Source organism: Hyla sarda, chromosome 1 (genome assembly GCF_029499605.1).
Source record: "Hyla sarda isolate aHylSar1 chromosome 1, aHylSar1.hap1, whole genome shotgun sequence".
Taxonomy (NCBI): Eukaryota; Metazoa; Chordata; class Amphibia; order Anura; family Hylidae; genus Hyla; species Hyla sarda.
In genome coordinates this window covers 268,488,612-268,509,616 of record NC_079189.1, presented here as the reverse complement: position 1 = coordinate 268,509,616, position 21,005 = coordinate 268,488,612, and the positions used below count along the sequence as shown (strand labels likewise).

The following is a 21,005-nucleotide window of genomic DNA, read 5'->3' as shown; positions in this document are numbered from 1 at the left end:
GGCAAAATGACTGACGTCATTACAAAGTAGAATTGGTGGCGCAAAAAATAAGCAATCATATGGATTTTTAGGTGCAAAATTGAAAGTTATGATTTTTTAAAGGCAAGGAGCAAAAAACGAAAATGCAAAAACGGAAAAAACCCCGGTCCTTAAGGGGTTAAACACCTGTGGGGTGTTAAGGCTCACTTATACCCCTTGTTACATTCCGTGAGGTGTGTAGTTTCTAAAATGGGGTCACATGTGGTTATGTTTTTTTTTTGCATTTATGTCAGAACTGCTGTAAAATCAGCAATTTAGGCCTCAAATGTACATAGTGCACTCTCACTCCTGAGCCTTGTTGTGCGCCCATAGAGCATTTTACGACCACATATGGGGTATTTCCGTACTCAGGAGAAATTACTTTGAAAATGTTGGGGGGGGGGGGGGGGTCTTTTCCTTTTAACACATGTGAAAATAAAAAAGTATGGGGCAACACCAGCATGTATTTGTATTTTTTTTTTACACTAACAAGCTAGTGTAGCCCCCGACTTTTCCTTTTCATAAGGGGTAAAAGGAGGAAAAGCCCCCCAAAATTTGTAGTGCAATTTCTCCTGAGTACGGAAATAACCCATATGTGCGGGGTGCTTGCTGATATCAGCAGTCACCCCGGGCGGGGACCGAAATTCCCACGGCCGTACATGTACGTCATGGGTTCTTGACTACCAGGGTCCCATGACGTACCGGTACGACATGGGTCCTGAACAGGTTGAAAACCAGGGTTTTTTCCATTTTTGCACTTTTGTTTTATCAAAATAAATCCTTTCAATTTTGCACCTAAAAATCCATATGATGGCTTATTTTTTTGCGCCACCAATTCTACTTTGTAATGTCATTTCACCCAAAAATTTATGGAGGAAAAAAAAATTGTGCAAGAAAAAAAACACCATTTTGTAACTTTTGGGGACGTCGTTTCTACGCAGTACATTTTTCAGTAAAAATTGTACCTCTATTCTGTAGGTCCATACCATTAAAATGATACCCTTTTTATATAGGTTTGATTTTGTCGTACTTCTGGAAAAAAATAACTACACATTTTTTATTGACCGCTATGACTATTTTTCCACGTACAGGTTGGTATGAGGGCTCATTTTTTGTGCCGTGATCTGAAGTTTTTATTGGTACCATTTTTGTAAGGGACTTTTTGATTGCTTTTTATTCATGAAATAAAAAATGACAAAAAATACTCTATTTTGTACTAGAAATTGTTTTGCGCATATGTCATTGACTGTGCGGTTTAATTAACTATATATTTTTATAATTCAGACATTTCCACACGTAACAATACCACGTTTATTTTTATTTACACTTTTTAAATGGGAAAAGGGGAGTGATTCAAACTTATTAGGATAGGGGTTAAATGATCTTTATTAACTTTTTCTCAACTTTTTTTTGCAACTTTAACCTCTTCAGGACACCGGGCGTATGCATACGCCCTGCATCCTGAGTCCTTAAGGAAGTGGGGTGTATGCATACGTCCATGTGAATTACGGTCCCCGCCGCTAGCCGGTTGGGTACCAAACCGGGATGCCTGCTGAAATCATTCAGCAGGCATTCTGGCACATCGCCGAGGGGGGTCCTGAAAAAAATATGTCCATTTTATGATGCCAACATAAAGTGGACATATTGTATTCGTGAATAAAAAAAATTTATTTGGAATATCCATTTTCCTTACAAGCAGAGAGCTTCAAAGTAAGAAAAATGCAAAATTTTCTACATTTTCATGACATTTTGGGATTTTTCACCAAAAAAGGATGCATGCAACAACGAAAATTTACCATCAAAATAAAGTAGAATAGGTCACGAAAAAACAATCTCAGAATCAGAATATTCTGTAAAAGCGTTTGAGTTATTAATGCGTAAAGGGACGGTGGTCAGAATCGCGAAAAAGAGCTCAGTCCTTAAGGTGAAAAAGGGCTGCGTCCTTAAGGGGTTATAGTCCCCATAGGGTGCTATAACACTGCGCACACTGATCTTTTACATTGGTCATTCTTATCCCATAGGATAACATTGATCAATGATTCTGCCACTTGACTGCTCATGCCTGGATCTAAAGGGTTAATAGTGCACGGCATAGTGCCGTGCGCTATTAGCCAAGGGTCCTGGCGTTCTAGAAAGTGGTTAAAGAGCAACTGTCATATTTTGATCCCAGATTATTTATCACTGTTTGTTCTTTTCTTACTAATAAAAAAAACCTTTTATCCAGCAGTCAGGCACAGTCGGATAGGTGTGGCTTGGGGTTCTCAAAGCCCCACCGCCACGCCTATCCTACCTACCAGCACTGGGAACGCCATATCTTACTACACAGTGCATCCACAGCACATGCGCCTATCCCGTCGGCTCTAACATGCACGCGCTGCCGCCCTGAATTGACAGTGCAAGTGCTTGCTCCCTCACTCCACGAGCGCTCGTTCTCTACATCTATGCACTCAGTGCCTCTATACCGCACATGCGAACTGAGCGCATTGATGTTGCTCGCTCTGTCAATTCAGTATGGCGGCGCGCGCACGTTAGAGCCGAAGTGACGGACGCATGCTCTGTGTAAGTTGCGCTTTAAAGTTTCAAATAATAATAATAATAAGGATTGTTCCACAGGACGGGCGCTTAGCAAATGTGGTACCAATATTCAAAAAAAGGGTCAAAAATGGATCCGGGAACTATAAGCGTAGGTTTAACATTTGTTGTGGGTAGGATTTTTGAGGGTTTTCTGAGAGATGCTATTCTGGAATATCTTAAAGAAAACCTTTTGACACAACATGTGTTTATGCGATATCAGCCCTGTCTAATCTGATCAGCTTTTATGAGGTGGTTAGTTATAGATTGGATCGAGGTGAAGCTATGGATGTTCGATATCTGGACTTTTCTAAAGGCATTTGATATACTGTGCCACACAAAAGGTTAGTACATAAAATGAGGATGCTGGGACTAGGGAAGGATATATTTAAATGGGTTAGCAACCGTGATGGGAAGCAGAGGGTGGGAATCAATGGAACTTACTCTGGTTGGGTGAAAAGTACAAGTGTCAGTACTGGGTCCTTATCTTTTCAATGTGTTCATTAATGACTTTGAAGAGGGATTACAAAGTAGAATTTCTATATTTGCAGATGACACCAAACTGGGTAGGGTGATCACCACAGAGGATGATAACATATTACAGATGGATCTGGGGAAGCTGGGGGCTTGGGCACAGACATGGCAAATTAAGTTTAATGTGGAGAAATCTAAGGTTATGCACTTAGACTATAAAAACAAAATGTAAAATTATGTGCTAAATAATAAGACATTAGGTAAAACTTCTACCGAAAAACTTGGGGGTACTGGTGGACAGTAAACTACTGATTTGATCAGTGCCAGGCAGCGGCTGCCAAGGCTAACAAAGTCATTACATTTATCAAGAGAGGTACGCAATATAGTTTTGCCTCTGTATAAATCACTCGTCAGACCACATATGGAGTAGTGTGTCCAATTCTGGACACCTGTATATAAAGAAGGACATGACTGAACTGGAGAGGGTGCAGAGGAGGGCAACAAAGATAATTAATGGTATGGGAGGATTACAGTACAAAGACAGGTTATCAAGCTTGGGGTTATTTAGTTTAGAGAAAGGTAGCCTTAAGGGTGATCTGATCAATGTACAAATATATAAATGGACAGTACAGAGATCTTTCTAGTGATTTTTTTTTTATACCTAGGCTGATAAAGGATGGTCCCTTGTCATGGTTAAGTATAGAGGAAAGTGTGTTTCACCATCAGATTCTTTACTGTAAGAGAAGTGAAACTATGGAATTCTCTGCCACGTGATGTTGTGATGTCTTAAACAAGTTCAAGGGGGGCCTGGATGTTTTTTCTGGAAAAACATTACAGGTTATGGATACTAGATTTATGTTGATCCAGGGATTTATTCTGACCATCATCATGGAGTCTGAAAGTATTGCCTCTCTCTGGATCAACACAGAGTTTTAGGTTGAACTCTATGGACTCATCTTATTTCAACCTTATAAACTTTGTTTGTTAATTACCGACAGCAATTTTAAACAGATTTATAGGCATCTGTAGTAACAACACATTCCAAAACATGCTATTTAAATATTTGTCATGTAAACATACCTTATTAAGAAGTGTTGGAGATTCACTGTTATTTGCATCTCTGCAATTGCTGGGTGGAACTTCAGGGGAGCTGACTGAAACCGGAGAGCTAGTGGAAGAAAACCGAGTGGGACTTTCTTCTGCAGACATGTCTTTGTCTTCTGTAACTGCTTTTACTGGAGAGGTTAGTAATGTAGTCTTTTCATGTTCCATCTCTGATGGCACCTCAGAGTGAGGGGACAATCTCTGTACATCAGTTATTTGTGACTCAGACACTGTGCAACTATGTTCAGTGCTATTGACACATGAACTGTCATCACAAGCTGTAATATTTTCTGTTGATGTCACAGAATTCAGTGTGCTACAGACTGAAAGAGATCCTGCTGTTGGTAAGGACTGAACAATTCCATTACATGGGATCTGATCTGAAACACCACCATTTGAATCTTCTGTCAAGTCAATAGTGATACTAGGAGTCACAAGGTAAGTTTTTTTAGTTTTTCTGATGTAATTGTCTAAAGGACCAATGCCATTAACAGCTTTAGGGAGCGGAACAAATTCAGCAGTTTCAGAGCCATTTTCCATGTCCTCAAGAGAAGTATCAAGTGGACATATAGTATTAACATGGGGAACTTTATGGGACATTTTCAGATTTTCCGTTAAAATTCCATCCTTTGGCACAGGATTTAGACGTTTGAAGGGCAATCGAGCTGAAAAAGTAATTTCAACTATTAAAGGAATAGCCAAACACCACCTTTTAAAATATTGAGATTTATCAAAATTAAATTACATAAACTATAAAGCTATAAATGCAATATTTAAAATATAAAAAAAATAAAAAATAAAAAATAAAAAAAAACACAACACACTGACTTCTCTGCGCCAATCCCGTTTAGCCTCTGGTTAGCACTGCAGTGTTGCTTTAGAAGCAAAGGTCACATGACCACAAAACCAGTAAGCAACCTCAACGGCTCTGTACCTCAAAACCAAAAGAAAAAAAAAAGTGAACACCTAACAGCACACCAAAAAAAAGGTAATGAATATGGCAAAAATAAAAATTTTATTAAAGGGTAACTCATTAAAAACATTTTTGCTATTACACTCCTTATGGAATAAGAGTCATTTTGTAGAATTTGGGGTTTTCAGATTCTACGCAGTGCACTTTTTGGTAGAAATTACACCATATATTTATTCTGTAGGTCCATACGGTTACAATGGTATCATTATATAATAAATAAACACACACACACACACACATATATACACATATATACATACAGACACACATACATAATGGGGGAGATTTATCAAAACCTGTGCAGAGGAAAACTTGCCCAGTTGTCCATAGCAACCAATCAGCTTGCTTCTTTCATTTTTATGAAGGCCTGTGTGCTGCCTTTTTAGGTTAACTGCATTATAATGATAGGTTGTGTAGTGTACCACTGCCATCTAGTGGCAGAAGTTAATATCAGCTTTACTTACACAGAGTTTATACAGACAGGAAGTGACCTTTGTTCCAGGAAGCTCTCCCACCATCTTGAGGTCACTATTCCACTGTGCAGGCAGCATGTATCTATCTCTCCCATGAGGTTTGGGACATCATCACCTGTAAGTGCCTTTCTGCTTAGCTATTTGTCATTTATGCTAGGCTAATGATTCCATGTGTACTGATATGTTATTGTATTATATTGCAGTTTCACAGACTAAAATAAAGTTGGAGTCCTCTGGTGGACAATACAAGCATGGGCTTCTGTTTACCGGAGTCTCTAACAAGTGTTTAGCTGTCCGTTTAGAATCACACACAGTCAGTGTTTTGAGAGTGGAGCAGTGAAAAGGTGATAGCACAACAAGCCTGGAGATAGGAGTTGCTGCAGAGACAGAATGAGTCTAAGATCAGGAAGTCAGTATAATGCTGAAGATCAGCTACCCGGGACACATCAAGGCAGGGAGAGCGCGCCAAGTGTCCAGCAGGATGATGTACGCTCACACTCCTCTAGATCAGCAAGGTCCAGTCAGATTTCATCAGCAAGTGCCCTTTTTGCCAGGGCTCGCGCCAAAGCAGAGGCTGCTCGCGTTCAGCTAGAATTTGCTGAGAAAGAGGCTGCCATTATGAAGGAAAGATCTGAGAAAGAGGCTGCCATTATGAAGGAAAGATCAGAGAAAGAGGCTGCCATTATAAAAGAAAAAACTGAACAGGAAGCAAAGTTGCATATTCTTCAACGTCCGTGTGCAGCCGCCGCTGCAGAAGCAGCAGCTTATGCGGATATTGAGTGGTCTGGAATGGAATCTATCCACGAAGGCCCAGATGTTCCCGAGAAACCGCTTTCCTCTGCAGAAAGCACTAGGGCGTATGTCCAAGATATTTCAAGTGGCAGTTCAACAATACCGTTTCTCAATCCAAAGTCAGCTGAATTTAAACCAAAACCATCAGAACTCCTGAGCGCACGAAAACAAACCCATGAGGCTGGCAGTACCAGAGTGATAAAAGAAGAATCCTCACCGCAGCAACCCAAACAACAGAGCATGCAAGACGTCACTAAATAGCTTATCCGTAAAGAAATGGTTAATGCAGGCTTCCTCAAGTTTGATGACTGCCCAGAAAATTACTGGGCATGGAAGGCTTCTTTTCTGAATGCAGTCAAAGACTTGGACTTAACAGCAGCTGAGACGCTAGACCTGATGGTAAAGTGGCTTGGGTCTGAGTCTGCAGAGCATGCAAGAAGGATGCGCAGGATACACCTATTTAACCCTTCAGTAGGACTCGATATGGCCTGGCAAAGGCTAGAAGATAGATATGGATCACCAGAGGCAATTGAAGGTGCTCTGATGAAAAGACTGGAGTCTTTCCCTAAGCTAAACAGCAAAGACAATTTAAAACTGCAAGAGCTGGGTGATATTCTTTGGGAAGTCCAGTGTGCCAAAGAAGGTTATTTAAGGGGACTTGCACATTTAGATACTGCCAACGGTACTAAGCCTATAGTGGAGAAACTACCTCACCACCTGCAAGAGTAATGGGTGAGTGTTGGAGCTAAATACAAAGATGAACATGTGTCCCCTTCCCCCCTTTCTTTGTGTTTTCTAGGTTTGTACAGCAGCAAGCTAAGATGAGGTGCAATCCCAGTTTTTCCTTCATCACCAGCAGTCAACTGCCTAAGGCAGAAAAGCCACCTAGATCCTACAATAGGACTTCAGTCAGGGATGTGGAAATCCTATAGCCCGACGCCCGGGACAAGTAGTTTTGGGCTTCGAGCAGGTGAATTGTTTATAGATTTAGCCCTGTATCGGGCTAGCAGGGACAGACAGACTTCCTTCCCCCTTATTTTTCTTTAATGTCGGTGTGAGGCGCAGTCTGTACCTCACACCGGCGCTCAGAGTGTATGGAGGGGGCGGCGGCCTCCAGCTGACTGCAGAGGCCCCTCATCTCCCCTCCCGGAGGATGGAGGACGCAGCTCAGAAGACACAGCATGGTGAGAGAAGGGATGTAGACAGCTCCGTGCACATCTCCATCCCCCGCACACAGCTCTATCCCTCCCCCTCCCCTGCTCTGTCTAGACAGGACCTAATCCACCACGGGGAGGTTGCTTGTTTGCACGGGGAAAACAGAGCAGGAGGGGTGAGGGGGAGGACGGAAATCTCACCTCACACCGGCCGGGACTACAGCTCAGATGTCCACTCATGGCGGCTCAGGTGAGGAGGCCGAGAATGCAGACGGCAGCGGCAGGAAGGGTGGGTGTATATGTATGGTGTGAGTGTATGTGTGATGTGTGTATGTAATGTATGATGGGGGGGGCAGCGGCAGGTGTATGTATGATGTGTGCATATGTATGGTGTATATCAGTGTTTCCCAACCAGGGTGCCTCCAGCCCTGGGCATGCTGGGAGTTGTAGTTTTGCAACAGCTGGAGGCACCCTGGTTGGGAAACACTGGTGGATATGTATGGTGTGAGTGTATGTGTGTATGATGTCTATGTGTGATGTGTATGTAATGTATGATGTGTGTATAATGTCTATGTGTGATGTGTGTATGATGTCTAAGTGTGATGTGTGTGTATGTGATGTATGATGTGGGGGGCAGAAGTGGGTGTATGTATGATGTGTGCATATGTATGGTGTGAGTGTATGATGTCTATGTGTGATGTGTATGTAATGTATGATGTGTGTATAATGTCTAAGTGTGATGTGTATGTATGTGATGTATGATGTGGGGTGGGCAGCGGCAGGTGTATGTATGGTGTGAGTGTATGTGTGTGTGTGTATGTAATGTATGATGTGGGGGGGCAGTGGCGGGTGTGTGTATGATATGTGTATGCATGAATGTTTTGTATAGGAGTGGACTGTCACGTCGGGCATTAGGGCAGTTGTACCATCTAATTTTATTTATTTTTAGTGGCACCCGCACTAAATTGCACCCCCAGAATCCTGCCCCCTTCATACTCACCCGCCAACCAAGAGCCCCACGGATGCAGACAAACACGCCCGAACCAAAACTACAACTCCCAGCATGTTGGACCATAACCTAAACTGTAGAACTATAAAGTGCAACATGCTGGGAGTTGTAGTTTTGGTCCGGGTCAGCTGCAGAGCTATAGGCTGCATCAGGGCATGCTGGGTGTTTTAGTTACCAACTGTAATTCCCAGTATTCCTTGACACATCCTCTGGCTCTGCAGCTGACACAAACCAAAACTACAACTCCCAGCATGTTACACAATAACCTTAACTGTACTATACAGTGCAACATGCTGCAACACCCACACAACCATATACTGTATCAGGGCATGCTGGGAGTTGTAGTTATCTACTAACTAAATGCAACTTCCAGCATTTTCTGACACAAAATGCACCACACAAACTGGAGAAGCAGAACCCCCCCCCCCCCCAGTAACACATAAGTTCCTATTGAGACTGAAAAATAGTGATTAAAATATTTTAAAAAGTGCGTATATGTGAATAAGCCCCTTTCCTAATAAAAGTTTCCAATTTTCTTTAAATAAAAATAATGTACAAAAATAAACATAAGTGGTATCGCTGCATGTGGAAATGTCCAGACTATTAAAATATGATAAACCGTTCGGTGAACGGTGTAAATGTAAATAATAGTCCAGAATTGCTCATTTTTGGTCACTTCATATTAGAAATTTTTTATAAGGTGATCAAAAAAGTTACATCTAGACTTTTCTGGGCTTGTCTCGGGTGTAAGAGGAGCTACAGCTCTCCGGCCGCTAATATCCTGACATACTGCGATCACCTATTAAACCATTAGATCACCGCTGTCAGCAGTGTCTAAAGGATCCTATATCCATCCCTGGTGGTCTAGTGGGGGGGGGGGGATCAGACTATTTTGGTTGAAATTATTTTATCTACCAGGACAAGTAGATTTTCTTGAGGGACAAGTAGATTGTGTTCCGCTTTAGTAGTTTTTTTTTAAATTTCCACACCCCTGTTCAGTGATCATCCACAAGACAACAGTTCCCTCTGAGGACCCAGGAGATTCAAGCAGCTACAAGGTAAACACCTTTGAAGGCCCTGACAGGCTTTGCCCACTTCGTAAAAAGCCCCATCCTCTAAACAAGTGCAAAGGGTTCAAAAGTGAACCTATCAAGGAAAGGTTAGCCTTTCTTAGACAAAACGGCATATGCTTCAAGTGTTGTGAATCCACCAAACATATAGCTAAAGACTGCAAAATACAAGCGAATTGCTCAGAATGTGGCAGTGACAGACACATCTCAGCTCTGCACCCTAATACTTTGCATCAACCATTAGAGGTCACTGAAACTCCAAAAAATGAGGGCAGGGAGCAAAAAGATAAACCAGCTATCCCAGTAATGTCCAAATGCACTGAAATCCGTGGTGACAGTACAAATCCACGCTCATGTTCCAAGATCTGCCTAGCAACAGTGTACCCCACAGGGAAAAGAGAAAAGGCAGTAAAGATGTATGTGGTTCCGGATGAACAAAGTAACAGGTCGCTGGCAAGGTCAGACTTTTTTGATGCCTTCAACATTACATCAAGTGCAGTTCCATACACCCTAAAGACATGTGCAGGAGTGATAGAAACTTCAGGGAGAAGAGCTACTGACTTTACTATTGAGTCTCTTGACAAGAGGATCCATCTCTCACTTCCCACTTTGATAGAGTGTGATATGATACCAGATGATAAATCAGAGATCCCTACACCAGAAGTGGCCCTTCATCATCCTCATCTTAATGCAATATCTCACCTTATTCCAGCTGTCCAGACAGACGCCTCTATTCTTTTACTTCTTGGAAGAGACATTCTACAGGTGCATAAGGTATGCCAACAAATTAATGGACCCTTTAATGCCCCCTATGCGCAAAGACTTGACTTGGGGTGGGTTATAGTAGGAGAAGTTTGTTTGGGAGCAGCTCATCGGCCTGAGAGTGTCAACACTTCTAAGACATCTGTGTTAACAAATGGACGCACGTCCCTTCTCAGTCCATGCCAAAACAGCTTTGTTGTTAAAGAAACCCTAAAACCATACTGTGGCTCTCCTTCCAGTTATGATAGGAATATTAGTAGTGGTCTGAAGACCCACAATTTAGGGAACTCAGTGTTCCAGAAGACAAAAGATGATGACAAACAAGCAATGTCCATAGATCAAACCTTTCTCCACATCATGGATAAAGAGACTTTCCAAGATAAGAACAACAATTGGGTAGCCCCTTTACCTTTTCGCAAACCAAGGTGTTATTTACCTAGTAACAGAGCAAGCCATGAAGCGCTTAAACACACTACGCAAAACTTTGCAAAGAAAGCCTGAAGTGAAAAAAGACTTTACAGAATTTATCAAAAGGATGCTGGACAATAATCATGCTGAATTAGCACCATCACTGGATAAAGGTAAAGAACACTGGTATCTGCCAATGTTTGGCGTTTACCATCCACACAAGCCAGATCAAATAAGAGTTGTGTTCGATTCCAGTGCTCAACAGGAAGGCATTTCACTAAATGATGTACTGCTGAGTGGCCCAGACCTAAATAACACTTCTGGGTGTCCTCTTACGCTTCAGGAAGGAGCCTATTGCCTTCACAGCTGATGTGCAACAGATGTTTTATTTTCTAGTGAGAGAGGACCATCAAGACTACCTGCGTTTCCTGTGGTACAAGGATAACGACATAGATAAAGAGGTAACAGAGTACAGAATGAGAGTACATGTTTTTGGTAATAGCCCTTCCCCCGCTGTTGCCATATATTGTATGCGGAAAGCTGCCCAGAAAGGTGCAGAACGTTATGGTCAAGATGCCAAGCACTTTGTGATGAGACATTTCTATGTAGATGACGGACTTGCTTCAGCGAACACACCTGAAGGAGCAGTCAACATTCTCAACAAAGCAAAACAAATGCTGGCAGAGTCTAATCTGCGACTACATAAGATTGCCTCTAACAGCAAACAAGTCATGGAAGCTTTCACCGCAGAAGACAGAGCTAAAGACCTCAAAGACCTTTGCCTGGGAACAGACACCCTTCCATTGCAGAAAAGTCTAGGCCTAAGCTGGGATCTAGATAAAGACTGTTTTGTGTTTCAGGTTTCTTCAGCAGAAAAGCCATTCACAAGAAGAGGGATCCTATCCACTATTAACAGTCTCTACGACCCTCTCGGGTTTGTGGCACCAGTCACCATAAAAGGTAAGGCCTTAGTTTGTGAACTATCAAGTGGAGAAAGTGAGTGGGATGCCTTACTTCCACAAGAAAGACTCCATGAGTGGGTCCAATGGACAGAGTCTTTACAAGCCTTACAATGTTTACAAATATCCACGTGTTATGTTCCTCTTTCATTGTCACAGGCCTGCAAAAAAGAACTGTACATCTTTTCAGATGCATCTGTTATAGCAATAGGTGCCGTTGCTTACTTGAAGGTAAGCGATGTAGGAAATGTCTGCCATGTTGGATTTGTTATGGGAAAATCCAAGCCAAGTCCTAGGCCAGCACACACAATCCCACGTCTAGAGTTATGTGCAGCTGTACTAGCGGTTGAACTGTATGAGCTAGTGAGTGACGAGATAGACCTAGACCTAGTGAAATTCTTTACAGACAGTAAAACAGTCCTAGGCTATATCTGCAACACTAGAAAGAGATTCTTTTTATATGTTTCTAATCGGGTGAACAGGATCAGACAAACAACACGTCCAGAGCAATGGTTCTATGTGCCCTCAGAACAAAATCCTGCAGATTATGCTACCAGGCCTACACAGATAGCTTGCCTTCAGAACTCTATATGGTTCTCAGGTCCACCTTTTCTGTATCAGACGGCTGTAGATAATCCTGACACCAATGTTTAACCTTTAGTAGAGCCCGAAGCTGATCCTGAAATTAGGTCAGAAGTAGTAAGCTTCAGTACTAAAGCCTTTGACGCTAGACTGTAGTCACATCGTTTTGTAAGATTTTCGGACTGGAAGAGACTGAACAGGGTTATAGCGAAGTTAATCCATGTTACCAAAAGCTTCCAAAAGAAACCTAATGATCAACCTGGAAGTTGGAGAGTTTTCCATGAAAGGGTTAGTTTAGAAGAACTTTCACTAGCCAAGAGAGTTATAATTTCTTCTGTACAGCGCACCTGTTTCAGGCAAGAATATGACTGTATTGAACAGCAAAAGACGCTTCCTAAACATAGCCGTCTTACAAAACTAAGTCCCTTTATAGATCAATATGGACTATTGAGAGTAGATGGCCGTTTATCTTATGCCATGCTGTCAGATGAGGAGAAACAGCCTGTCATCATTCCTCACAATCACCACATTGCTACCTTGATCATAAGATATTATCACAGCCAAACAGTACACCAAGGGCGACACATTACTGAAGGTGCAATCAGAGCTGCAGGATTCTGGATTCTTGGTGGAAAACGTCTAGTGTCTGCAATCATTCACAAATGTGTTGTATGCCGTAAGCTCAGAGGGAGATTTGAAAGCCAAAAGATGGCAGAATTACCAAAAGATAGAGTCAATTCTGAACCTCCATTCACTAGTGTGGGTGTTGATGTGTTTGGTCCCTGGGAAGTTGTAACTAGAGGAGGCAGCGCTGACAGCAAACGCTGGGCTATTCTTTTCACGTGTCTTTCTATAAGAGCAGTGCATATAGAATTGATTGAGTCCATGTCAGCATCCAGTTTCATCAATGCTCTGAGAAGATTCTTTTCTGTTCGTGGTCCGGCTAAGTTGATTCGCTCAGATAGAGGTACGAACTTTGAAGGAGCATGCAAGGAGCTGCATATATGCTCAAATGATGCAGAACTTCTAGATTATCTCCAAGACAAAGGATGTACATGGCTCTTTAACACTCCACACTCATCTCACATGGGAGGTGCTTGGGAGAGATTAATTGGTGTGGCTAGACGCATTTTAGATGCAATGTTGCTCCAATCCAAACCCACTCGTCTGACTCATGAGACTGAGTACTTTCATGGCAGAAGTTATGGCCATCATTAACTCAAGACCTTTGGTACCAATATCTACAGATCCAGATAACCCAACAGTTCTTACCCCTGCTATGCTCTTGACCCAAAAGGTAGACTCTTTATCAGCCCCCTGTGGAGACTTTAGTACAACAGAACTTCATGCAAAGCAATGGAAACAAGTCCAATGTCTGGCTGATACATTTTGGAAGAGATGGAGGAGAGATTACCTATTTACCTTACAAAGTCGCAAGAAATGGGCAGAGACTGGTCCCAATGTCAAGGTGGGAAATGTGTTATTGAAAGATATTCAAGAAAGCAGAAATAACTGGCCTATGGGAATTGTCACAAATACGTTGCCAAGTAAAGATGGTAATGTCAGAAAGGTTGAAGTGAAAGTTACGAAACAAGGGACTGTTAAAGTGTACGCCAGACCAGTTTCTGATGTCATTGTTCTACTTTGAGTATTTCTATTCTGTTATTGGCTCAATACATAACTAAGAGCTTGTCAGAGTTTTCAAATGTGACATTTGCCACGAGCTGAATTCCATTCTGTGGATTACAAATGGGGTAGGAGATAGTTTGGCCTAGTGCGGCTCCTCCTATCTGAAAATGGGTTTGTGGACAGAACTATTTCTTCATGTGGATTACCAGCTTGAAGTGCCACAGCCAAGAGACACTTATATTGTGGACTTATGTTATAGTTAGTTACTAGTTCTGGTCAGGAATACATTATCTTATTAATATGTTTTTCCCTGTACATCAGATATGTATAGGTAGTGATATAATGTATTATATCAGGCAGGGAGTGTGCTGCCTTTTTAGGTTAACTGCATTATAATGATAGGTTGTGTAGTGTACCACTGCCATCTAGTGGCAGAAGTTAATATCAGCTTTACTTACACAGATAGTTTATACAGACAGGAAGTGACCTTTGTTCCAGGAAGCTCTCCCACCATCTTGAGGTCACTCTTCCACTGTGCAGGCAGCATGTATCTATCTCTCCCATGAGGTTTGGGACATCATCACCTGTAAGTGCCTTTCTGCTTAGCTATTTGTCATTTATGCTAGGCTAATGATTCCATGTGTACTGATATGTTATTGTATTATATTGCATTTTCACAGACTAAAATAAAGTTGGAGTCCTCTGGTGGACAATACAAGCATGGGCTTCTGTTTACTGGAGTCTAACAAGTGTTTAGCTGTCCGTTTAGAATCACACATAGTCAGTGTTTTGAGAGCGGAACAGCCTGTGAAAAATGAAAGAAGCCATCTGATTGGTTGCTATGGGCAACTGGGCAAGTTTTCCTCTGCACAGGTTTTGATAAATCTCCCCCAATATGTTTTTCTTTATTTCACTACTTTAAAAAAAATTCTAACTACGTGCACCAAAATTAGTATGTTTAAAATTCTTCTCTTCTGACCCCTAACACTTATCTTTTGTGCCGTGATCTGTAGTGTTCATCGATACCATTTGTGTTTTGATGGAACTTTTTGATTGTTTTTTATAAACATTTTTTATTATACAAAGTGACCAAAAATACGCAATTTTGGACTGAATTTTTTTTACGTTTACACCATTGAGAGTGTGGTTTAATTAAGGTTATATTTTTATAGTTTAGACATTTACGCACACGGTGATACCACACATTTCTATTATGTTTTTATATTTTTTTTAACCCCTTAACGAAGGGGTTAATGTGTTTTTTTGTTTTTTTTTTAAATACTTTTATTAAACTTTACACTTTTAGTCCTGCCAGGCTTTATCAATGCGAGAGCCGGGACATGCACAGAAGGAAGGGTAATCCCTCCTACCTCCACAGTGGATCGCCCCACCCCCAATCATACTTGATAACGGTACATGGACGAGTACACGTCCATGGTAGTTAACCAGTTAAGGGACCTAAGGGCGTACATGTAACCAGGGTTTAAAGCGTGCTCACGAGCTGAGCACGCTTCAAACCCAGTGGGTCCCAGGACCCAGGGTTAATGCTTGGCATCGCCAATCAAGCTAATAAAGGCATTAACCCTTTAGACACCGCAATCTAAGTTGATCGCTGCGTCTAAAACAAAGTTAAAAAAATAATAATTTATAAAGTGTCCCAGCAGAGCTTATCGGGACCATCGTGGGGAAACCGCGATGTCCTGATCAGTAGAGCTGCAACGCTCGATAAAATAGATTAAATTCGATAAAGGAATTCTTTGTCGACGAATCCAGTTATCGAATAATCACCCGATTTGTTGTCCGCGGCGGCAGTGAATGAATGAAGCAGACATGTCCCGCATGTAGGTTTCATTCATTCACCACCGCCCGACATGTCTCTGCTGCTGCTCTACTCCTAGCGCAGCGCTGAGACATGTCTATTCTTTTCTGTTCATCTCTGTTTACCCAACGGAGATGAGCAGCAGAGAATAGCCATGTCTCGGCGCTGCGCTAATTTCTCTAGAAGTAGAGCAGGAGCGGGGACATGTAGGGCGGCGGCGAATAGAAGTATCGGGCCAATACAGTAACCCCCCGACCTACGATGGCCCCGACATATGATAAAATCGACATATGATGGCCTCTTAGAGGCCATCGCATGTCGATGTCAGCATCGACATACGATGCTTTTATATGTCTGGGCCATCGCATTAACTGCTATCCGACAGCGCAAAATGCTTAAGCTGCTGTCGGATAGCAGTTTAAGCATCCCTGGAAGGTTCGCTTACTTATTCCCGCTGCTCTGGGTCCACTTCGCGATCCTCCGGTGTCTTGCGCATCTTCTCCAGGGTCCGGGCCTCGCTTTCCGGCATCGTTATTACGTCACAACGCACGCCGCGCTGGCGCAGCAGCGTAAAAACGTCACCAGAAAGAAAGGCCCGGACCCTGCAGATGCGGAAGAAGCCGGAGGATCGCGAAGAAGACACCGGAGCAGCGGGACAGCATCGGGAGCGGTGAGGACCTGGTCCGGAGCGACGGGGACAGGCGAGTACAGCTTCCTATACTTTACTTTGCACGGATCCCTCAACATACGATGGATTTGACAAACGATGGGTCGTTTGGAACGAATTACCATCGTATGTTGAGGGACCACTGTACTAGCAATTTGCATGGTATCGGGGACTCGTAGTTTGCAAATACCCCCATGCGTATAGGAGTGCTATAGAAAAAGTGTAACGTTTAAAAAAAAAAACACAAATGTACATAAACCGCCCCCCAATAAAAATTTGCTCCACCTTTTCTTATTACTATACAAAAATCGTTAAAAAAAAAAAAAAATTAAGAAAGAAAAATTTAATTTTTTACATCTCATACTGCCGTATGGCTAATTGTCTGAACTATTAAAATAAAATGATTTACTGTTACCCAAGCAGCAGTATCAAATTTAAGCTGGTTTCTGTTCAGGATCATTAATAATGACCCTGTATAGCAACTGGCATAAACTTAAAAAAAAAAAAAAAGGCAAAAATAGCATTCACATCATGCAAGAATACTCTTAACCTCTTAAGGACGCAGGGCGTATGGATACGCCCTGCATCCCGAGTCCTTAAGGACGCAGGGCGTATCCATACGCCCGTAGGAATTCCGGTCCCCACCGCTAGCCGGTTGGGGACCGGAGCCGGATGCCTGCTGAAATCGTTCAGCAGGCATCCCGGCATATCGCCCGGCATTATGCCCCCCCATGTCGGCGATCGCCGCAGATCGCTGGACAATTCAGTCCAGCGATCTGCGGTGATTCCGGGTCAATCGGGTCTCCAGTGACCCGGAATTACTGGCTGTTCGGGGCCGTCAGAGACGGCCCCGAACAGCCAGAGCCTGCAGGGGTGAGGTGGCACTGGTGCCACCTCACGATCGCCCTGATTCGTCGGCCAGTAAGGGCGCCTGCTGCGGGTGTCACTCCCGCACCCGCTCCGCCCCTCTTCCGGAGGGCGTGAGCGGGAAGACGACCCCGGGTGCTGGGGACCCCGATCCCCGGCGTCAATGTTGGGATCGGGCCCCCAGGAGCGACGACGGCAGCGAGGGACAGTCCTGTGATGAAAAAGCAGCAGGAGTTTAGTTACAGCCTCCTGCTGTTGCTTAGCAACAGCTCCCAGCATGCAAAAAGGGCATGCTGGGAGCTGTAGTTATGCAACAGCAGGAGGCAGACCACCACAACTCCCAGCATTCCCTTATGGGCATGCTGGGACTTATGGTTTTGCAACAGCTGCAGGCACATTTTTTCTATGGAAAAGTGTACCTTCAGCTGTTGTATAACTACAACTCCCAGCTTGCACAAACAGCTAAAGTGCATGCTGGGAGTTGTAGTGGTGTATCTGCTGGTTGCATAACTACAACTCCCAGCATGCCCGTTGGCTGTTGGTGACTGCTGAGAGTTGTAGTTTTGCAACAGCTGAAGGCACACTGGTTGTGAAACTTAGAGTTTTTTTTCTCCCTAACTCAGTGTTTCACGACCGGTGTGCCTCCAGCTGTTGCAAACTACAACTCCCAGCAGTCACCTTACACCATGCACCATACATGCTGGGAGTTGTAGTTTTGCAACAGCTGAAGGCACACTGGTTTTGAAACACTGAGTAAGGTCACAAATTCCGTGATACATAACCAGTGTGCCCACAGCTGTTGCAAAACTAAAACTCTCAGCATGTACAGTCTGTCAGCGCATGCTGGGAGTTGTAGTTTTGCAACAGCTGGATGTCCCCCCCAATATGAACGTACAGGGTACACACATGGGCGGAGGCTTACAGTAAGTATCGGGCTGCAAGTTTGAGCTGCAGCAAATTTTCTGCAACAGCTCAAACTGCCAGCGAGAAACTACTGTGAACCCCCGCCCGTGCGACTGTACCCTAAAAACACTACACTACCACAAAAAATAAAATAAAAAGTAAAAAACACTACATATACACATACCCCTACACAGCCCCCCTCCCCAATAAAAATTAAAGCGTCTGGTACGCCACTGTTTTCAGAACGGAGCCTCCCGCTGTTGCAAAACAACAACTCCCAGTATTGTCGGACAGCCGTTGACTGTCCAGGCATGCTGGGAGTTTTGCAACAGCTGGAGGCACCCTGTTTGGGAATCACTGGCGTAGAATACCCCTATGTCCACCCCTATGCAATCCCTAATTTAGGCCTCAAATGCGCATGGCGCTCTCACTTTGGAGCCCTGTCGTATTTCAAGGCAACAGTTAAGGGTCACATATAGGGTATCGCCGTACTCGGGAGAAATTGGTCTTCAAATTTTGGGGGGTATTTTCTGCTTTTACCCTTTTTTAAAATGTAAAGTTTTTGGGAAAAGAAGCATTTTAGGTAAAAAATTTTTTTTTTTTTTTTACATATGCAATAGTCGTGAAACGCCTGTGGGGTATTAAGGTTCACTTAACCCCTTGTTACATTCCCCCAGGGTTCTAGTTTCCAAAATGGTATGCCATGTGGGCTTTTTTTGCGGTCCTGGCACCATAGGGGCTTCCTAAATGCGGCATGCCCCCGGAGCAAAATTTGCTTTCAAAAAGCCAAATGTGACTCCTTCTCTTCTGAGACCTGTAGTGCGCCAGCAGAGCACTTCTCACCCCCATATGGGGTGTTTTCTGAATCGGGAGAAATTGGGCTTCAAATTTTGGGGGGTATTTTCTGCTTTAACCCTTTGTATAAATGTAAATTTTTTGGGAAACCAAGCATTTTAGGTACATTTATTTTTATTTTTTTTACATATGCAAAAGTCGTGAAACACCTGTAGGGTATTAAGGTTCACTTTAGCCCTTGTTACATTCCCTGAGGGGTCTAGTTTCCAAAATGGTATGCCATGTGGTTTTTTTTTTGCTGTCCTGGCACCATAGGGGCTTCCTAAATGCGGCATGCCCCCAGAGCAAAATTTCCTTCAAAAAAGCCAAATGTGACTCCTCCTCTTCTGAGACCTGTAGTGCGCCAGCAGAGCACTTTTCACCCCCATATGGGGTGTTTTCTGAATCGGGAGAAATTGGGCTTCAAATTTTGGGGGGTATTTTCTGCTATTACCCTTTTTAAAAATGTAAAACTTTAGGGAAACCAAGCATTTTAGGTAAAAACATTTTATTTATTTTTTTACATATGCAAAAGTCGTGAATCACCTGTGGGGTATTAAGGTTCACATTACCCCTTGTTACATTCCCCGAGGGGTCTAGTTTCTAAAATGGTATGCCATGTGGGGGGTTTTGCTGTTCTGGCACCATAGGGGCTTCCTAAAGGTGACATGCCCCCCAAAAACCATTTGACGCTCCTTCCCTTCTGAGCCCTCTACTGCGCCCGCCGAACACTTTACATAGACATATGAGGTATGTGCTTACTCGAGAAAAATTGGGTTTCAAATACAAGTAAAAATTTTCTCCTTTTTACCCCTTGCAAAAATTCAAAAATTGGGTCTACAAGAACATGCGAGTAAAAAATGAATGAATTTTCTCCTTCACTTTGCTGCTATTCCTGTGAAACCCGTAAAGGGTTAAAACGTTTACTGAATGTCATTTTGAATACTTTCGGGGGTGCAGTTTTTATAATGGGGTCATTTATGGGGTATTTCTAATATGAAGACCCTTCAAATCCACTTCAAACCTGAACTGGTCCCTGAAAAAAAGCGAGTTTCAAAATTTTGGGAAAAATTTGAAAATTGCTGCGGAACTTTGAAGCCCTCTGGTGTCTTCCAAAAGTAAAAACTCATCAATTTTATGATGCAAACATAAAGTAGACATATTGTATATGTCAATAAAAAAAAAATTATTTGGAATATCCATTTTCCTTACAAGCAGAGAGCTTCAAAGTTAGAAAAATGCAAAATTTTCTAATTTTTCATCAAATTTTGGGATTTTTCACCAAGAAAGGATGCAAGTTACCAAAAAATTTTACCACTACGTTAAAGTAGAATATGTCACGAAAAAAAAATCGCGGAATCAGAATGATAACTAAAAGCATTCCAGAGTTATTAATGTTTAAAGTGACAGTGGTCAGATTTGCAAAAAATGGCCGAGTCCTTAAGGTGAAAAAGGGCTCAGTCCTTAAGGGGTTAATATGGCCATTGTACATAATTCTTCAAGTAGAATCAGCTGAACCCCTTATTTTGGCATTCTGAAGTTTTTTCCGATTAATCGATTAATCGACAAGTACCGTATTTATCGGCGTATAACACGCACTTTTTAGGCTAAAATTTTTAGCCTAAAGTCTACCTGCGTGTTATACGCTGATAAGCCACTGCAGTTCAATGATTTAAAGCGGGCGCTTTAAATCAATGAACTGCAGCGGCTTTGCAGGTGCAGAAACCTGCCGTCGGCTTCTCTGCCCCGCCTGTCCTGGGGTCTAGAGCCCTGCTGCCGGCCCTTCTCTCCCCCTGGCTATCGGTGCCGCTGCACCATTGCTGGCGCCGATAGCCAGGGGGAGAGAAGCGGTGCCGGCAATGGGGCAGCGGCGTCGACAGACAGGGGGAGAGAAGGGGCAGCGGCATCCATTGCCGGCGCCGCTGCCTCCCCCATCC

General features: G+C 43.0%; 1 protein-coding gene across 2 annotated transcripts in view; it reads right to left on the bottom strand.

Moving 5' to 3' along the window:
* Window positions 1-21,005, bottom strand: part of CHAF1A (chromatin assembly factor 1 subunit A) — a 413,519-nt gene that overhangs the window by 331,586 nt on the left and 60,928 nt on the right. For both annotated transcript variants that reach the window (XM_056572104.1, XM_056572113.1), the window contains exon 3: window positions 4,144-4,832. In XM_056572104.1, the coding sequence (XP_056428079.1) occupies window positions 4,144-4,832 (689 nt within the window). The remainder of the gene's footprint in view (window positions 1-4,143; window positions 4,833-21,005) is intronic.